A 17,141-nucleotide genomic window follows, 5' to 3' on the forward strand; every position below is an offset into this window, starting at 1 on the left:
TATTTGTCGGCTACAGCGACGAGTTCAAGGCGTACCAAATCTGACTCCCCGAGGAAAGAAAGGTTGATATCGCCAGGGACGTGAAGTTTCTGGAAGACATCAGAAAGACGTCGAGCAGCGAAAAACACACAATATCAATCGATAAGGAGGAGTTTCCACACGAAATTATTGAATTTCCACTTGGGATTTCCGCAGGTCAGAACGTGAATAAAACACCAGAACCGAGCGAGCACGAAGACTCAGATGGACTTGTTACGGACGAGCCGGAAGCGGATCTCGCACCGCACGACACTGAGACCCCGATATCCACGAATCAGCCACCAAGAAGAGGCTTGGGGCGACCGAGGAAGATCATGGCCGGATTCAGGGGGAGACCCAGAAAACTGTACCAGGTCGCCAACATTCCGGATCCGAACGCGGGCACATCCAAGGAAACTGCGAGAGACGATTTCGTTGCTTTGGCAGAGATCTCGCCCAAACACGGGAGGCAAGGTCCCGAGTCGAACGAATGGACTCAGGCCATGGTTTCCGAAATAAAGTCGATCATCCGGAAAAGTACGTGCGAAATCGTAGAACGTCTGGAAGACCGGACAGTCATTAGAAGTCGGATAGTACTCCGAAATAAGTACAACGAGGATGGCACGAGACTAAGAAGGAAAGTACGTATTGTCGCAAAGGGCTTCTCGCAACGCCCTGGGGTGGATTTCCGCGAGACTTTCGCTCCCGTTGCTCGTATGGGATCAATTAGGATGCTGTTGGCCCTCGCATCTCAACACAATATGACCGTACACCAGCTCGATGTCGACACGGCGTATTTGAATGGGGACCTCTAAGAAGAAGTTTTCATGGAAGTGTCGATGTACACCGAGGACATATTAGAAGAAATCACTAAATACAGAACAAAACGCGACGAAACCAAGAAAAAGGCGTCACAAATGCTGCGCAAGCTAAATCGCGGAGGCAAGGTATGTTTCTTGAAGAAGGCGCTATACGGTTTACGTCATGCCGGACATAGTTGGCATCAGAGGTTGTGCGAAGAACTGAGGAAATACGGGCTTCAACAATCCTCTTTCCATCCTTGCGTGTTCTACTCGGGCCAAGGCGAGGACACCATGATGATCGTAATATATGTGTACGATATCCTCGTGGTATCGAAGAAATTACCGAACATCGAACGACTCAAGTTATACCTGATGAGTAAGTTCGAAATCAAGGACCTCGGCGAAGCGAAATACTGCCTACGAATCGAAATTTCTCGGCACAGCGGCGGCATAGCGCTGAATCAGACAAGATGCATAAGGGATATTCTGGAGCGATTCGGGATGAACGATGCGAAAACAGCTCCGACGCCGATCGAACTTGGCATCACATTAAAAAAGGCCGATACGAACACAGGCAATGCCGGACCGGATGAGAAACTGCCGTACCAGGAGCTAGTTGGTGCACTTGTGTACTTGGTGGTCTGTACGAGGCCCTACATCGCGTATGCTGTCAGCTTCCTCAGCCAATTTAAATCATGTTTCAATTCAACACATTGGGTGGCCGCAAAAAGAGTGTTAAAATATTTAAAAGGCACGTTCGACGTTGGTTTATTTTACAGATGCAGTCGAGAACCATTAAGGGGGGATCCCCAAGTAACGGGACCAAAAAATGGAAAAAAAATTTATTCCATAAATCGTTAGTAAAATATCTGAAAAATGTATTCTTAAAGCGCCTGAGCGAAATTCGCAGTTGAAATGGGGGACATTACACCTGCGCGCTAGAGCTGACCCATCGGCTCTGCGCCTCTTCGCTCGGCCCCTCTTGACTCGGTCCCTTTTATGCAATAGGACACTCGACGATCCCTATACCTATGTATAGTATGCCTATGTATTTGTATCTATGCGTATACATATTTGTAAGCATTAGTATACCTGACTGAGAATAGCATCGCTTTATTGCTCGAGTCAGTCGTGCTCCGAAATTTGTACTGCGTATTTAGAAATTTTCGTGCGCCAAAATGTACCCAAAAGGCAGTAAAGGGGGTAGTTCTCGTTCTTCCCGAAGCCGTAAAAGACGTTTCCAAGGAAATCAATTTTGTGAAAAAGATAGTGCTTCCCTAGGTGAGAGTGCTTCACCAAGAAAATTGTATACTGCGAGTAATGATGACATCGTGTTTACTCCTATGCATATCTTACCAATTTATGAAGATTTGTCGAGGAGTGATCTTTTAGAAATGTACTTAGACGGCCATACACAGAACGCCAATGAGGATTTCAATTCTACAGTAGGGCGTTTGGCTCCTAAGCACCTGCATTCCGACTCGAAAATAATAGAAATTGCCGCTTACATTGCTGCCGGCATTTTTAATTAAGGCTATTACGGTATTTTAAAAACAATTAATACCCTAAACTTAAAAATTGGACCTCAATGTTAGTTTTACGCCGAAAACCAACATGCGCAGCGGGTGACGCGACAGGAGCGGCATACTAAAAGTAGCTCAAAGGAAGCTAGAAGAGCTCGTAGACAGCAACAAATAGAACAACAAAGCTTTTACAAGAAAGCAGAAGGTTTGCTTTGTGGGCCTAGAATAGCAGATTTGCCTACAAGTGCTGAGAGTGTAAGAAATTTGTTAGTTTTCCGTACTTGAAACTTTAAACGCGTTCTTCTCAAAATCACATTTTTCAAATTGGCGTGCAACATTACTCATAAACTATTCAACCAATCGAATTGCCCTTTGACATGCATATAGATGACTAAATTTTCTTCTATGTAAACCTACTTATTTAATATTTTGTTCAAATTAAATCATTTTCGTTGCAAAATTAAAGCAAAATTTTTCCGCAAAAATCGAGTTTTTTTCTAAGTCCTGTTATTTTTTCAATTTTGCACTTTTTACTGAATTTTTATGTTTAACGACGACGAAATCTTTTATTAAAAGTAACACAAGTTGTATTTCTATTTCAGTCAAAAAAATGCAAGCGCAATCTTGCACGCCAATTGTGAAGTCCGGCGCCGAGGCCTTAGAGGGTCAGCTTTGTTGCTACTTATAAATAAACTATTTGGCAGTGACGACAATTTTTTTTGCATCTAAAAATATTGCTAAACATATAATTGTTAGATGTTACCCGATGGGTAGCACGTATTGTATAATGTTAAAGCGAGAGACTTCAGGTTAGCGACGTCGTTTTGGTAACAACGCCAAAACAGAGACAGAGTAGAGTCGTGATACGACTGTAGAATAGAAAAGACGTGTTAAGATAAGTACTCCTCCTCTTCAAATAAATAATTCTTCCTTTTTATTAATATTGCCCTTATTTATTCGGAATTCATGCCGCGTCCACGCAACAATATAATAAAAATTTCATTAATTTTCATTTTATCGTCTCTTTTAAAAAAAACTTTAAAAATTACGTCGTTTTAAGCGTTTTATTTGAGGATCCCCCCTTAAAACCTGCCACTTTACTCTTCATTAGAAAATCCGACATCGTGTCACATTCAGATCAGCATTAATCGTTCGTTCATTTCGACTCAAATGACTATATGTATACATATACAGTGATTCAATTAGATGAGTGCCTGGAAATATCCTCGAAATTGTTGATGACACCGAAGAATCTTTTAGATAAAAATTTAATGGTTTCGAAGGGGAAATAATTTGATATAATTTTTCCTGTGCGTGGACGCGTAGAGGTTATATCTTTATATTACTAACCTTTGTCCATTTTATTTTGTTAAATGAGATCATGTACTTTTGAATTCATTAGTCGATACAGCGTGTTATTTCTAGTACATCCTTCAGCTTGAACGCAGAGATTTACTCGGTCTTTAAATGACCTATCAACTCTTTCTAGCATATCTTTCGAAATTTTTCGACATACTATCTGTACATGAATGAGATGTTAGATGTCATTGGTACAAGCCATACCGAAATTACATACCATTTCGCTATATTGAGATTGAAATATCTCCTAACCTTTTGGCTTTTTATATAAATAGCTCATATTTTTTAATAGGGAATAAAGATTTGTATATAATGCATTAAAAAATATACCATTACATTATACAAAAAAAAAACAAATTTGACCCTCATGTCCTCTACGCGTCCACGTACAAAAAATTACTCACATAAAAGTATTTAAAAAAAACACTTTTCGGTATCGTAAACAGTTTCGAAGATATTCGAGGGGATCGATTTAAATGAATCACCTTCTATAAAGCAAGAGACGAAAAGCGGAAGCGCTTCGATAGGTGGATCGGGATATTTCAAACTAACCTATGTCGAAATTGTTGCACTTAATAAAATGGTCGATCGATCAAGCTGACCCGGTGGTGTCGGGCACTCAGGACTCTCGAGCGAAGGACTGTTCTCAGATTGAGTAGGAAGGGTGCGTCGATGAGTGTGTTACGATAGGTGTCTGAATAACGACGGTTCGTAAAATCTTTGCCGGCAAGACTCGTCGTAATGATGGAAACCGCGATGGCAGCGGTCCGAGTGAAAATCATTACGCGACTCTTTGCCGTGATAAACCTCGCGCTCGGTGACCCAGATTCCCCGCAAAATTCGCGTTTATTAAAGAGTGAAGTTCGCGCAATTGAACATAGTGATTTAGGGTACGATTTTTTCAATAACCTCACACGTACGGCACGGATACACTAGCGTACGCACCAGAAGGGCCGCGTGCCGAATGCGAGGTCATTTACTAAACGAGGTACAGAGGGAGAGGAGAAAAAAGCGACCGAATGCCGGGGATAGACCCTAAAATAAACGGAAAATCAATAATGGAATACGACCGTCGCGCTAAATACTTGTGGGCCGGGAAGCGTAACCGCGATAATACCATCACTGAAAACACTCTGGAAGGAGGAAGGATTTACCGTCTTAACCGTAAGGCGCCGCGCGTTTGGAGCAAAAATCCGCTTGGGTGAAAATCAGAGGACAAACACTCGTGTAGGATGCCTAATATCGCCTACCCAAATTCAAATCGTTCTCGATTAAAGTGTGATTGGTATGTTTCTATCTACAAAGTCGTCTCAGATGAATAAGAGATTGTTTCTGGTTCATGTACGACAACTTAGAATTTTTAAAGTGGAAAGATCGCGATTGGAAGAAAACATGACAAGCAAAAATCAGGATTATGAAAATGTGCACGTAATATCGCTTACTTGAGAAATAGTGATTAATTTGTGTATTTATGAGCTTTTAAAGTTATGTGTTGGATAAAGTTATATGCTGTTGGCTGTTTGTAACCATGTGAGTACTTTAGAGACTTTTTGCCACACTTTTTTTCCTGGAACTACGTTTAGAAATGTCTTTATTATAAAAGTAAAGAAATACAATTTTCAAATGTATTATTTTGTAAAACGATCACGTTTACATGTGGCGCAACCAATGTTCAGTTGTGTAGCTTTGCAAACATTGTGTCCGCACCTGCAGGAAATACTACACTAAAAGGTAGCTGGAGTATTGAGTGCACTTCTAGTAAGCGGTGTTGAATGCACGCCGGCCAAAGCACAAAAAAAGCTATGTCCGTTAACAAAAATGTTGGAACCCTTTAAATTGCTAAAGCGTGTCATTAAATAGATACTTCCCGTAAATATTCATGCTTTCATAGCCTCTTTAAACTTGTTTTCTCCGAATGTGACGTAAAATAATCACTGTTCAATAGATTTGTGCACTATCAAGATCCATCGAAATACCTACATACATACCTCTCATTATCTACACGGTGTTCATATGACGTTGCAACCATAGTATGTCTTCGTTACGGATTGCGGTAAAAAAATGTATATTCTTTTATGTTCTAAATTACTTCTATCTATGATAAGAAATGGAAAATTGTCATTGAAAATGTAGTCAATAGCAGACTCTCTGACAGATTCTTTACTATTGATCGATGAATCATCACAATCCATTTAGAATACTAAACACATCACTTTGTATAAAGAATATAATATGTCGTTTGAAACTGCTAGACCCGCGAACAGTAATAGGTGTTAAAACATCTGTATGATCAGATCCACAATGCGGACGACGTTCGGAACGCGCTATTTTTGAGAAAGCACAATTACATATTATTTTTTGTTACTTTAGGCCACTTTGGGAATTAGGGGACCTAAAACTCCCTTCATTCATCTACGTTGTACGTATGTACAGTGGGTGTAAAAAGTATTCGTACACCCTTTAAAACGGAACAACTCTTTTAAAATTGGCCCAAATGACTTTTTACGAGTTTTTTTGTGAAGTTAGAGACATTAATTTACTAAATGATGTGAGACAAAAATGTGAAAAACTTGCAATTGGTCCGAGTCGCAAAGAAAATATTAAAGGTCGTGTTTTACAACTTTTTAATCTGAGGCTATAATGAAAATTTAATAAATACATATCGAAGATTTATGTTAGTTATATGCATGTTGAAAATTTCATCAAAATCGGTTAACGTTGCTACGAGATACAAACGATTAAAAATGTTGAAAATCGCAGTTTTTCCCGACTTTCGATCTACAACTGTAGTAAATCTAACAATTCTCACATCTTTTGATGTCTGTCGCTCGTTTCTGTATTAACCGATTTCAATGAAAGTTTCAGTATGTACATAACTAACATAAATCTTCGATATGTATTTATTAAATTTTCATTATAGCCTCAGATTAAAAAGTTGTAAAACACGACCTTTAATATTTTCTTCGCGATTCGGACCAATTGCAACTTTTTCAAATCTGTTTTCACATCATTTAGTAAATTAATGTCTCTAACTTCACAAAAAAACTCAAGTCATTTGGACCAATTTTAAAAGAGTTGTTCCGTTTTAAAGGGTGTACGAATACTTTTTACACTCACTGTATGTACAAGTCTGACAAACACGTGCGCTTCTAATACCCTAACTTCCATGGTCAGTAGCGATAGACGTATCGTGAAGTACATATGGTGCGGCCATTACCGGGCCCACTAGGCACATGACCTTTGAATCCACTGCGACACCCCCCCCCCCCCCCCCCGATGGGCCTTACTGCAACGGCTACAATCCCTACACTCGTCATGGTGGACGCTAGACGCAAATTTGCGGGAGATCGGTCCACGAAGGAGCTTCAATTCGAGAAATATGTCACCGCTCTCGCATCGTTTTAATATACATAAGTATGAGAGACACATATGAAAGATCAGATACTTAAGACACTCGAGATGTTCAAGACACTCAAGACACTCGAGATGCTCAAGACACTCAAGACACTCAAGACACTCAAAACACTTTGTAAGAAAAAGTCACCAACCGACACATTCGACAAGGCACATTCGCCTTAAGACCCGTTTGCACGTTTAATGTACACATTGACTTGTAGTAATGCACGAGTCAGTATGTCACAATGTATTCACCCTGTTAACACTTTGACTGCCACTTCACCCAAATATGGGTGACACGTACATTGAAAAGTGCCTGGAGTATTTAAACATTGTTATAAAATGTTTGCATGACATTAATATCGCAGTATAATTTAAAACAAGACCTACAGCCTCTATTAACGAAACACAAATATTTTTTATTTATGACTTAAAAAACGAAATAAAGTGTGTCTGGCTACGTACGGCCTTTTTCACTGTGGCAGTCAACGTGTTAAAGCTTCTAATAGGTTCCAAATAAAGAGAAGATCTACATAAATTTTCTGAAGCTTTTTATTGTACTGAATTTCAGACAATCGAATATTCTATAAATGCATAAAATCCACAGTCTAGTAATAACAAATTTACGAACCTGTGGTAGACTAGAAAATTTTGGCGCATCATATCGCGTCACTGTACCTAAATCTTACGCGGAATAAACTGTGAATGAGTTAATCAATTGGAAGATTTTAATAATGCAACGACGGGGCAAATTCACGAGTTAACTAATGGGTTACTTGGAGTAAATGTCTCTCATAATGATGCAAAGAATCGATGATTAAATCGATAAATCTTGTTGAGTAGAATCGGGAAAGGCTCCGTTAAATGCTCGCAGTGTGGGACTGACTTCGAGAAGTTAACAAATCTCTATTAAATTTTCCACTTACAATTAGATAGTACATAAAATCACCCTAAATGTGGAATATACGATTTTTATCTTATTCAAACTGATTTTAGAAATGAATCGAGCACCATAATTGAACTATTTTTAATTGAATAGTAATGCATGTAGGTACTGCATCTTGCCATGTTAATTAATTGCGTATCTGTACTTGAGAATGATTAAACTTAATTTATAATAATGAAGATTATACAAATTTTCTTTTTTATATGTATAACCGTAAGAATACAAATTTTTGCCGAACGTAGAAAGCAACAGATTAACGATAATGGCTCCATAGGGAAAGTGATTTACGAACATTTAACAAATCACTACATTAGTCTGATATCATTTTTATAAGCGTAATGCAATTAATACATTCAAACTACTGTTTAATAAACGACTATTTCTATTTAAGTATTAATAGACGACTATTTCTATTTAATTCATACATAAAGTTTTTACTTCTTATTTTTGTTTCGGGGCCGCTGTCAGCACATAGTCCAGTATGCCTAACGAATGCGATATAGTTTATATGTCTATTTAATCAGATTAGAGAAATTAGAGGATTATTTGCCCTATTTTTCTTACTGTCGGAAGTAAAGTATGGAAGACCTCTTCCCATGCGATTACTTATAATTTCATTTATGTCAAACTTCTTAATAAACATGCGTTTTAAAAACCATAGAAAAATTCACCAAAATTAAAATGTAAATGCAAATAATCTATTTGAAGAATATTCTGATTGTCTTTAATAGTGTCTACTACAAAACGGCATGAAGTATTTCAAGTGCCCAATTCTTTGAATATTAATATACTTAAAGTATGATGTATACCTGCTGTTATCAATAAAATATTTATATATAGTACGTTTTCTTCTATTAAATTGATATAACAAATTTTCTTTTTAAAATTTCCTTTTAGAGAAAAAGTAGTTGGAAATTCAATTATATGAGAGACTCCACAAATTAAAGTTCACCTAGTTTATTTTGCATATCGCTTTTATGCGGAAAAGGTATTTATTATATAAATAGTTATTAATAAAGTTTTAATGTTATTAATAACACATGAATGCTTGCGTGGTTCTGAGTTTTTAAAGTATTTAATCAATCCTTCTTATTTAAAAAGAATTCCCCATTATACTTTATCGTAAAGTTTTCATCCTATATAAAAAGCCACAGAACCCTTGCTATGCCCACTGAATTAATGTTCTAGGTAGGTTCTTGAAAATTCTGTTATACACAGGAAGTATGAATCTCTTCTTTTTTACATTCATTATCTCGCATAAAATAATATAAGTATCAATATCGTAACATCTGCATTCTATCTGCAAATTATTTTAATGTATCTTCTATGTATTATCCTAAATGTTTCGATTATTATTATTATGTACGTTCCTTTAACACCATATTATATTTGTATAGTGTACATACACATAACATATCACAAATACATAGTAGAGAAACTAACGGTGATAAAGTGGAAGAAGACCATAAGCTCCAAAACTAACACTGACCAGCATTGTTATAAGTGCGATTACAATTCTATGTCTCTATAGTGCAAGCCCAATATCCTATGGAGAAATCTACAAACATATTCTACAGGGTATTAATAAAAATGTCAGACATTTTCACAGGGTGAATTCTACATATAAAACTAAGGTAAAACTCAAGAATGAGGAAATTACGTTTGAGGCTTCGTTTCCGAGTTATTAATTGTTGAAAATACTGGCGAAACACGTAAAAGACGTCTGACACGGCGGGTAATTCTATTTGAGAGGCGCGCTCTTCGATTGTTTCACCTGTCGGTTTCATCACAGCTGAGATATAAGAATAGACCTAACATGCAATGTAATTTTCTGTCCCATGCTTCGAGGGCGTCAGAAGCCCCCTTATCATTTTAGTGTCAATACCCGACGTTACCGATAAAGCATGAATTCTGAGTAATATTAGCACAAATGAAGTATTATATATTCCATTCATATTGCGTGTATCTATATGATTTGACGGGAACAAAAATATTCGATGCTTCAGTTTAAGGCTAAGGGATAAATATGACATTCATGAAACATGAAACGGAAATGTATATATTTTTTCACTTAACTACAAGACAATTTATTCTAAATGCATCGTCACTGGACATTTTACTAATGTTACTTTTTACATGTTCTTGTTTTATTCGTTTTTATATCTTGCCTTACATTTGGATATTTGTAACAGATAAATTCAGAATAGATGTAGTTTTATAAATAGTTTATCAAATCTACATGTGGGAGAATATATACACCGCTTTTATTAACATTTACATATTTATAATTGATATGGGAGTATGAATAGTTTTACTGCCTATTGTAAGAATCTTAATACGCACGAACAATTACTTTCTGGCAATTGGTAAATTTTTACATATGAATTTACTTACACGTTATTTACTTACACAAATTTTATTTATTGCGAGTGATTAAATAATGAACATATGTTAATATTCAGCTACGTGTCTCTCAAATTAAGTGAAATACAGAAGTTTTATTTTCTTGAAAATTAGTGTCAAAGAATGCAGCAATTGGTTAGATTAGTTTCGTAAATAAATCGAAACCCTGTATCGGCACATTGTTTTTTAGGCTATCAAATATCACACGGAGTCTTTTAAGAAGTAGTAAAATCTTTTACACAAATTCAATGAAATACTTTCGGGTACCCAGTTTAGGGCTATGAAATTAGAATGTTCAAGAAGAGGTAAAGAAGTTTCATATTTGCAATTATTTTGTGATACTGTAATAGAAATCGGTATCCTGTGAGAAAAATCGTAATTAACGATATGAAATGAATAATAAATAACGGTCTTAGGGATTTATACTGGAGAACTAAATCTTTAAAAGGAACATGTCGCTTAAACAAATTAGTTAAAAATGATATTTATTTGGGAAATATGAACATCATAAATAAACGAGAGCGGTAGAGCGAGCCGCGGTTCTCGGTGCTCTCCGTCGGTGCCAGAGATGGCCGGAGCGGTCGAACGTGAGCGAGCGAGAGCGGGAGAGCGAGCCGCGGTATCGGTGCTCTCCGTCGGTGTCGACGCGTACCGAACGATGCCGAAGATGGTCGGAGTGGCCGAACGGGAGAGAGCGAGAGTGGTAGAGCGAGCCGCGGCATCGGTGCTCTCCGTCGGTGTTAACGCGTTCCGAGGAATTTCGGTGGTCTATGGGGGAGGTCTGCGAGCGAGAGAGTACGGTAGAGCGTGCCGCGGTATAGGTGCTTTCCGTCGGTCCAACGCGCTAGTGACGTTGCGTCACACAGTTTATTCACTTAGCCGTGTACGCCGTGTACCATGGCCGTACCTGGTCGTACCATCCGGTGTTTGAGTCGTTCAAGGAGAAAGGTCATTCAAGCCGGCAAAAACAATTCAACTCGAACAAACGTAACAAAGAAACTAGCTGTTGCGTAATAACCTACGTACGCCCAATACATAACGGCGTTAGCTTCCTCACGGCGCGCGTCTCATACTCGTCCTTTCTCTTGTTATTAACCCATTGTGTGTTGCAGGCATTCGATAACCACCGTATAAAGGAACCTGTTATTTACAGTGCATATTGTTAATTTATTTATTGTGCATATTATTAATTTATTTACTGTGCATATTATTAATTTGTTTACTGTGCATATTGTTGTGTCCCTTCTCTTGTTACTAATCCCTTGTATGTTACAGATGTTCGAGAAACATTGGCTTCGATATTTACTTTCTTATATACTGTGATTCATTTACTGTGATTTATTTACTGTGATTTCTATACTGTGATTTATTTACTGTGCATATTATGTATTCTATGTGTATTGTATAATGAAAAATATTTTTCCAATCAGTTATTCCATCGAAAGAAGACATCGATTAACGTCTACATCCTCAAAGCGTCTACCACTGCGTTAAGTTACTGTAGGTTAAACTTAAATCATAATTCGATATTTACTGTTATATTCATATTCATCATCACATCGTAATGATAATTATTATTACTAATTTTAGTCTATCTATTAATAGACATAAATTGTGCTCGTTGATTCTCTACACAGACTTGGGGTACGGGCAGTGGGTCTGTACACTAAGACTGTTTGCCGATCCCTCTGGTTTCTATTGAGAAGCCAGATATCGGACGTGTTTAGTCTTTGCCTGGCAAATAGGATTTGGAGAAAGATTCGTGCGTGCAAGGGTACGGAGTAGGCGGGAGCCTGCTCCGTGAACAGAAAATCTCGTTTGCACTACCATACTTGTGTACTCCTTGCTCCTTGAGGTGTCGCCTTTCTTTCCCATTTTCTTAAACCAGGTTGTGGCTACAACACTTGCATCGCGATACTTGTTCATACTGTAGTTTTACATAGTTAATCGTAGACTTAATAACTGCTTGGTATATAGAATATTAGGTGCGTAAACGAAATGATCGATGGAGATCGCTTCACCCCCTACACGGCACTCACACACTTATTCATGCACGACACGCCGCTGGTGCGTGCCGATGATGCGTGTCACCGATGACATAACCTTTATTCGCTGGTTCCTTCAATAAATTTTGGTTTATTCGCAACTTTTATTCTAAGATTATTTGAATAAAATTTTATTTGAAAAATTTATTCGAATTTCTATTTGAATAAAGTTTCATTCGAATTTTTATTCGAATAAAATTTCATTCGAATAACGCTCAACTCTGCCCTGTATCGCCTGTGAATCGACTGTTGTAAGTAGTATAACCCATTGTGCCGGACGTATTTTACGTGTATTTGGAATGTTTTTTCAATAATTAATATCTGAGTAACGAAGCCTGGAACGCAATTTTGTCATGTTGAATTTTCGTTTTAATTTTGCGTGTAAACTCCACTTTGTGAAAGTGTTCAACCATTTTATTAACACCCTATGTAATACCACAGACGAGATATAAAAATAGACATAATATGCAATGTAATTTTCTGTTCCATGCTTCGGGGGCGTCAGGAGCCCCCGTACCATTTCAGTACTCCATTCCTGGCTAGCGAAACCGGGGCAATAATGTATGTATGTATCGCTATATGCAGTCACGGGCCACAGGTGTGTGTTTGCTGTGATCATCACGGTGTCGAACGTAGTTCCTGAAGTTGGAAACTTTTATGTAGAGATGCGCTCGAACTAGCGTGATTTTCGTGGGACACTAAGTCCTATAAGATGTTAGATTTATTCTTATATCTTGTCTGTGGTAATACGTAACAAAATTAAAAATAGTTTATAATAAACGCGGCTCCAATTCCATTTAGTTGTGAATCAGTAAGAAGTTTACACTTATAGGATCGAAGGTCGCCAATATGGCGGCAAAGAGGTAATCACTTATATGAATGCCAAATATGTATTTAAGTCTTCAGTATATAATGCCATTCCATATGAATAGTATCCCCGTCATTTGAGAACAAGTCTTGTACATAAAGGATTAGAACGTTTAACCGACAGAATAACAGAATTTCATACACAGTAGAACTTCGATTATCGGAACAGTGATTAATCAGAACACTGTTAACACTCTATTTATATTCTGCCACGTCTGTACAGGGTATCCCATTAATCATAGTACAACCGGAAGAAGGGTGATTCTACGTGAAAAAAATAAGCGGCAAATACAGAATAACAGTTTTTTATATGAGACTGTTTTCGGGAAAATCGACTTTGAATATTGTCAGGGCACACATGCACTTGAGTATGTCATGGTTGAATGGATCTTGGTACAACCCACATTTTGATTTCTTATCAATATTTGTGTACCGCTATCTACCTCTCTCTTCTTAAAGTGGGTTTTCAAATAAATATGAGACATGTAATCTTTAAGATTCTCTTTATTAATGCAGCAATTAGAATGCTACCCATGGTACTCCACACATAGCTGTGCTCACTGAATTAATATATTATACACGCATTCCAACGTATTTTGTGCTTATAATTCGTGAAACGCTGAAATAATCCTCGCTTTTAAATAATGAACGTTACTGTTATCCTTAGAATAAACTTTTAATTTAACAGAACCTTATAAACAAAAATCATGAGATGACAAATCCGGCGATCGATGTGGCTAAGTTACTGTACCTCCACAGCCAATCTAGCATTCGTACCGCTTGTTCAGTAAATTGTTCCTTTGTCGAAATAAATGCGGTATAGTAAATAGTGATCTGTATCGAGATCCGTTCGCTATAGTCAAGTGCACACGTTTCCGGCGAATATTCAACGACTATTTTCTTGAGAACAGTCTCGAATGCACAAATTTCATTCCACTTTTTCGATACATTTTTTTACTTATAATCACCCCCTTCCTGGTTGTACCATAATTAATAGGACATCCTGTATATACAATCGTATGCATTCGCATAGTATACGTTCCTCCTCTATATACAACAATCAAAACAGTGTTCCTTAACAATATTTCAGTATGAAATCTACATTGTACACGATCAGAGGTGCCGGTATCCTCGAAACGGGCTTTGATGGTTTAAGGCACAAAGGGAAGACAACTCTACGGAATTGCGTGTGTTAACAAATTTACGCGATGTAGCGGCTAAAAAGACATGGGACCCATGAAATTTTATAGAATTCCTCGTGATAAAAAGTTATTCTATTATCTGAAAATTCTGCTATCCGAACACCTTTGTCTCCCTGTTAGTTTCGATAACTGAGGTTTGACTGTAATGAAGATTACCCATTATCTTGATAAAGGGGCATCGGTGCTGTTCCTGTCAAATTACGTTTACAGCTCTCATTTACGCGCCCGGAAACGCCACCCCAATAGTATCCGGTATTCGGGAAAACAAGCTCAATATTCCGGGAGGTTAATTATCAGCGAATAACTTCGGCATAGTTTCTTGCACGTATTTCCAAAGATCCCGGCCGCGCGCAGGCAACGGTTCAGCGTCGAGGGGGCCCGGGACAAGGTGGATGCGATTGCGATGCACTTACCAGACAGGTGATAGGCGCGAGCAGAACCCAGCTGAGCCACCAATAGCTGTGGAGTAAACAGCCGAACCGCATTTCCATCTCGGCAATGTTACGCAGGAATTTCTTGCAACCGTAACACCAGGCGGGCAATCCGACTTCCGCGATGCCGATCAATAGTATCGCCCAAGAAGCGGTATTCCAGTCCATCAGCGTGAACAGGTAAATACCACCGTCGAACACCATCGGTATAGCGAGAAGCCAGCAAGTGACGCATATCCCGAGCACCACGTACTTCTCTTGTTTTCGTAAATCTGGTCGCAGGTCCAATATGGCGGTGTTTATCGCCTGCACGCCTGCGAACTATGTATCGTAAAAACTAATGACCGACTGTGTTACTCCGGGATTCGATGCTAGCCCGCCGGGGTTTCTCGTTACCCCTTTCTCTTTTTTACAATTGTTTTTTTTCAACTCCCACCTCCCTCTCGCCCGCCCTCCTTCTTTTTTTTTTTACGCAGTCCGTCTTAATTACCCTTCAGCGTGCTGGCTGCAGGGAGGACAGAGGAGCATGTAGAAAACAAAGACTCTTTCGCTATTCCTTTCACAAATATCTATCCGTCCCTCTCTCTATCCGCGCCACGTTTTTCCCAGCATTCGCCCGTTTACTTTTCTATGCTCTCTCATTCGAAGGAAAAAGGGGGGTAGGAGGAGAGGGAGGAGGGAAGACAAGGACGAAAAGAAAGGTGTGGATTTCACTGGGACGGCAAACCATAACTCTCTCCGTGATATACGAGCCCCGAGGCGAAGAGACGAGAAGCGATGCAAAAGTAACACGGAACGATCGTCTGGGCTACTTGCGAGCACATTTTCGCCCGCAGCTCTTTTTGACGAATACAAGCAACCGGCGTTCCGGTTCTCCGGGCCACTTGAATAACGCCTTCTCAGCCAGTCTTGGTAGGACGAGAATTTTCTCGCGTGCTCTTTCTCGCGCGGAATAACACCGTACAAAGAACAAGGGCCGTACTTTAAAGTTTATACAACGCGGGGAAAAACGATGCCTTTTTATTTTCAACGCCTCCCACGCTTCTCTGTCTACAACATTTCCTTTCTACACCCCCCCCCCTCCAACCCCACCACCCTCCTCATTTCTTACCTTCACCCTTCTTCTTTACCTGGCCGCCGTGTACCGATCCGTGCGAGTTTTCTCTTTAAGTTCAGAAATGTTTCATTTTTTTGTGTCTGTTTATTTTTTTCATTTTAACAAACATCCCCGAGGCGCGTGGGAAGTTTCTTAATTGAACATTTTCAATCCATCATTAGTTTCAACAAGGATCCTCGATCGCTCGAGGTGTATAATTACCTGGCTGCTGATGCCAAGGATGAACAGCATGACGAAGAATAGAACGGCCCAGAGATTCGGAAAATGCATCCGCACCACGGCTTCCGGGTACGCGACGAAAGCCAACCCAGTGCCACTTTCCACTACATCGTCGATTGGCACCTGCATCTCGTGGGCCAGAAATCCCAAGATAGAGAATATCGCGAAACCGGCGAAAATGGAAGTGAACAGGTTCGTCAAAGTCACTATGATCGCATCTCTGCAGAGAGTAAAAGTTCGGGAATGTTACTTGTGACACGAAAAGAAATAAATACTAATATTATTATACAAATTATTCAACTACTCTAACCCTTACGTTGACAACCGGGTACCCGTGTGACAAATTTATGTCCCTGTGGAAATATCACAAAACCGCTCCAAATCCCCATTCTTTGCATATTTTTACGTCGGTTTATAACTTAAAGATAAGACTGTGCGAAAAGAATTTTAAATATCAAAGGTTTAAACAAGCGTGGAAATTTTGGTCACCAACACAAGGTTTAATCATTTGTGAAATTGAACAATTAAGTTCTTCAGTTTTGAGAAATCATATAAATTCATAAACAATTAAGTATATTCTTATTCTTAGTTACGCGGAATGTTTCATGGAATACTTCACAATAAGTAAGGAAATATTTTTAATTGAATATCAGTTGCAGATTTTTTCCTGTGTGTACTTTTCTTTTACCCACAAGACCGTCGATATTTAAGTATTTCACGCTGAAAATAGCGGAATTCCAGTTGAAATTTTGATTTTAAGAACATACTCTGTAAGCATATACAGAGTGTACGGCTACTGAGAATCAAGAATG

At 38.6% G+C, this 17,141-nt stretch overlaps 1 protein-coding gene across 1 annotated transcript in view; it reads right to left on the minus strand.

Moving 5' to 3' along the window:
- The window catches only part of LOC107194203 (sodium- and chloride-dependent glycine transporter 1-like), a 79,170-nt gene that overhangs the window by 17,580 nt on the left and 44,449 nt on the right, over nt 1–17,141 (minus strand). Inside the window, exons 7-8 of the mRNA XM_015583792.1 lie at nt 16,312–16,549; nt 14,976–15,314 (exon numbers count right to left, since the gene is read on the minus strand). Coding sequence (XP_015439278.1) covers nt 14,976–15,314; nt 16,312–16,549 — 577 coding nt within the window. The remainder of the gene's footprint in view (nt 1–14,975; nt 15,315–16,311; nt 16,550–17,141) is intronic.

Source organism: Dufourea novaeangliae, unplaced genomic scaffold, assembly GCF_001272555.1.
Source record: "Dufourea novaeangliae isolate 0120121106 unplaced genomic scaffold, ASM127255v1 scaffold37, whole genome shotgun sequence".
Classification (NCBI taxonomy): Eukaryota; Metazoa; Arthropoda; class Insecta; order Hymenoptera; family Halictidae; genus Dufourea; species Dufourea novaeangliae.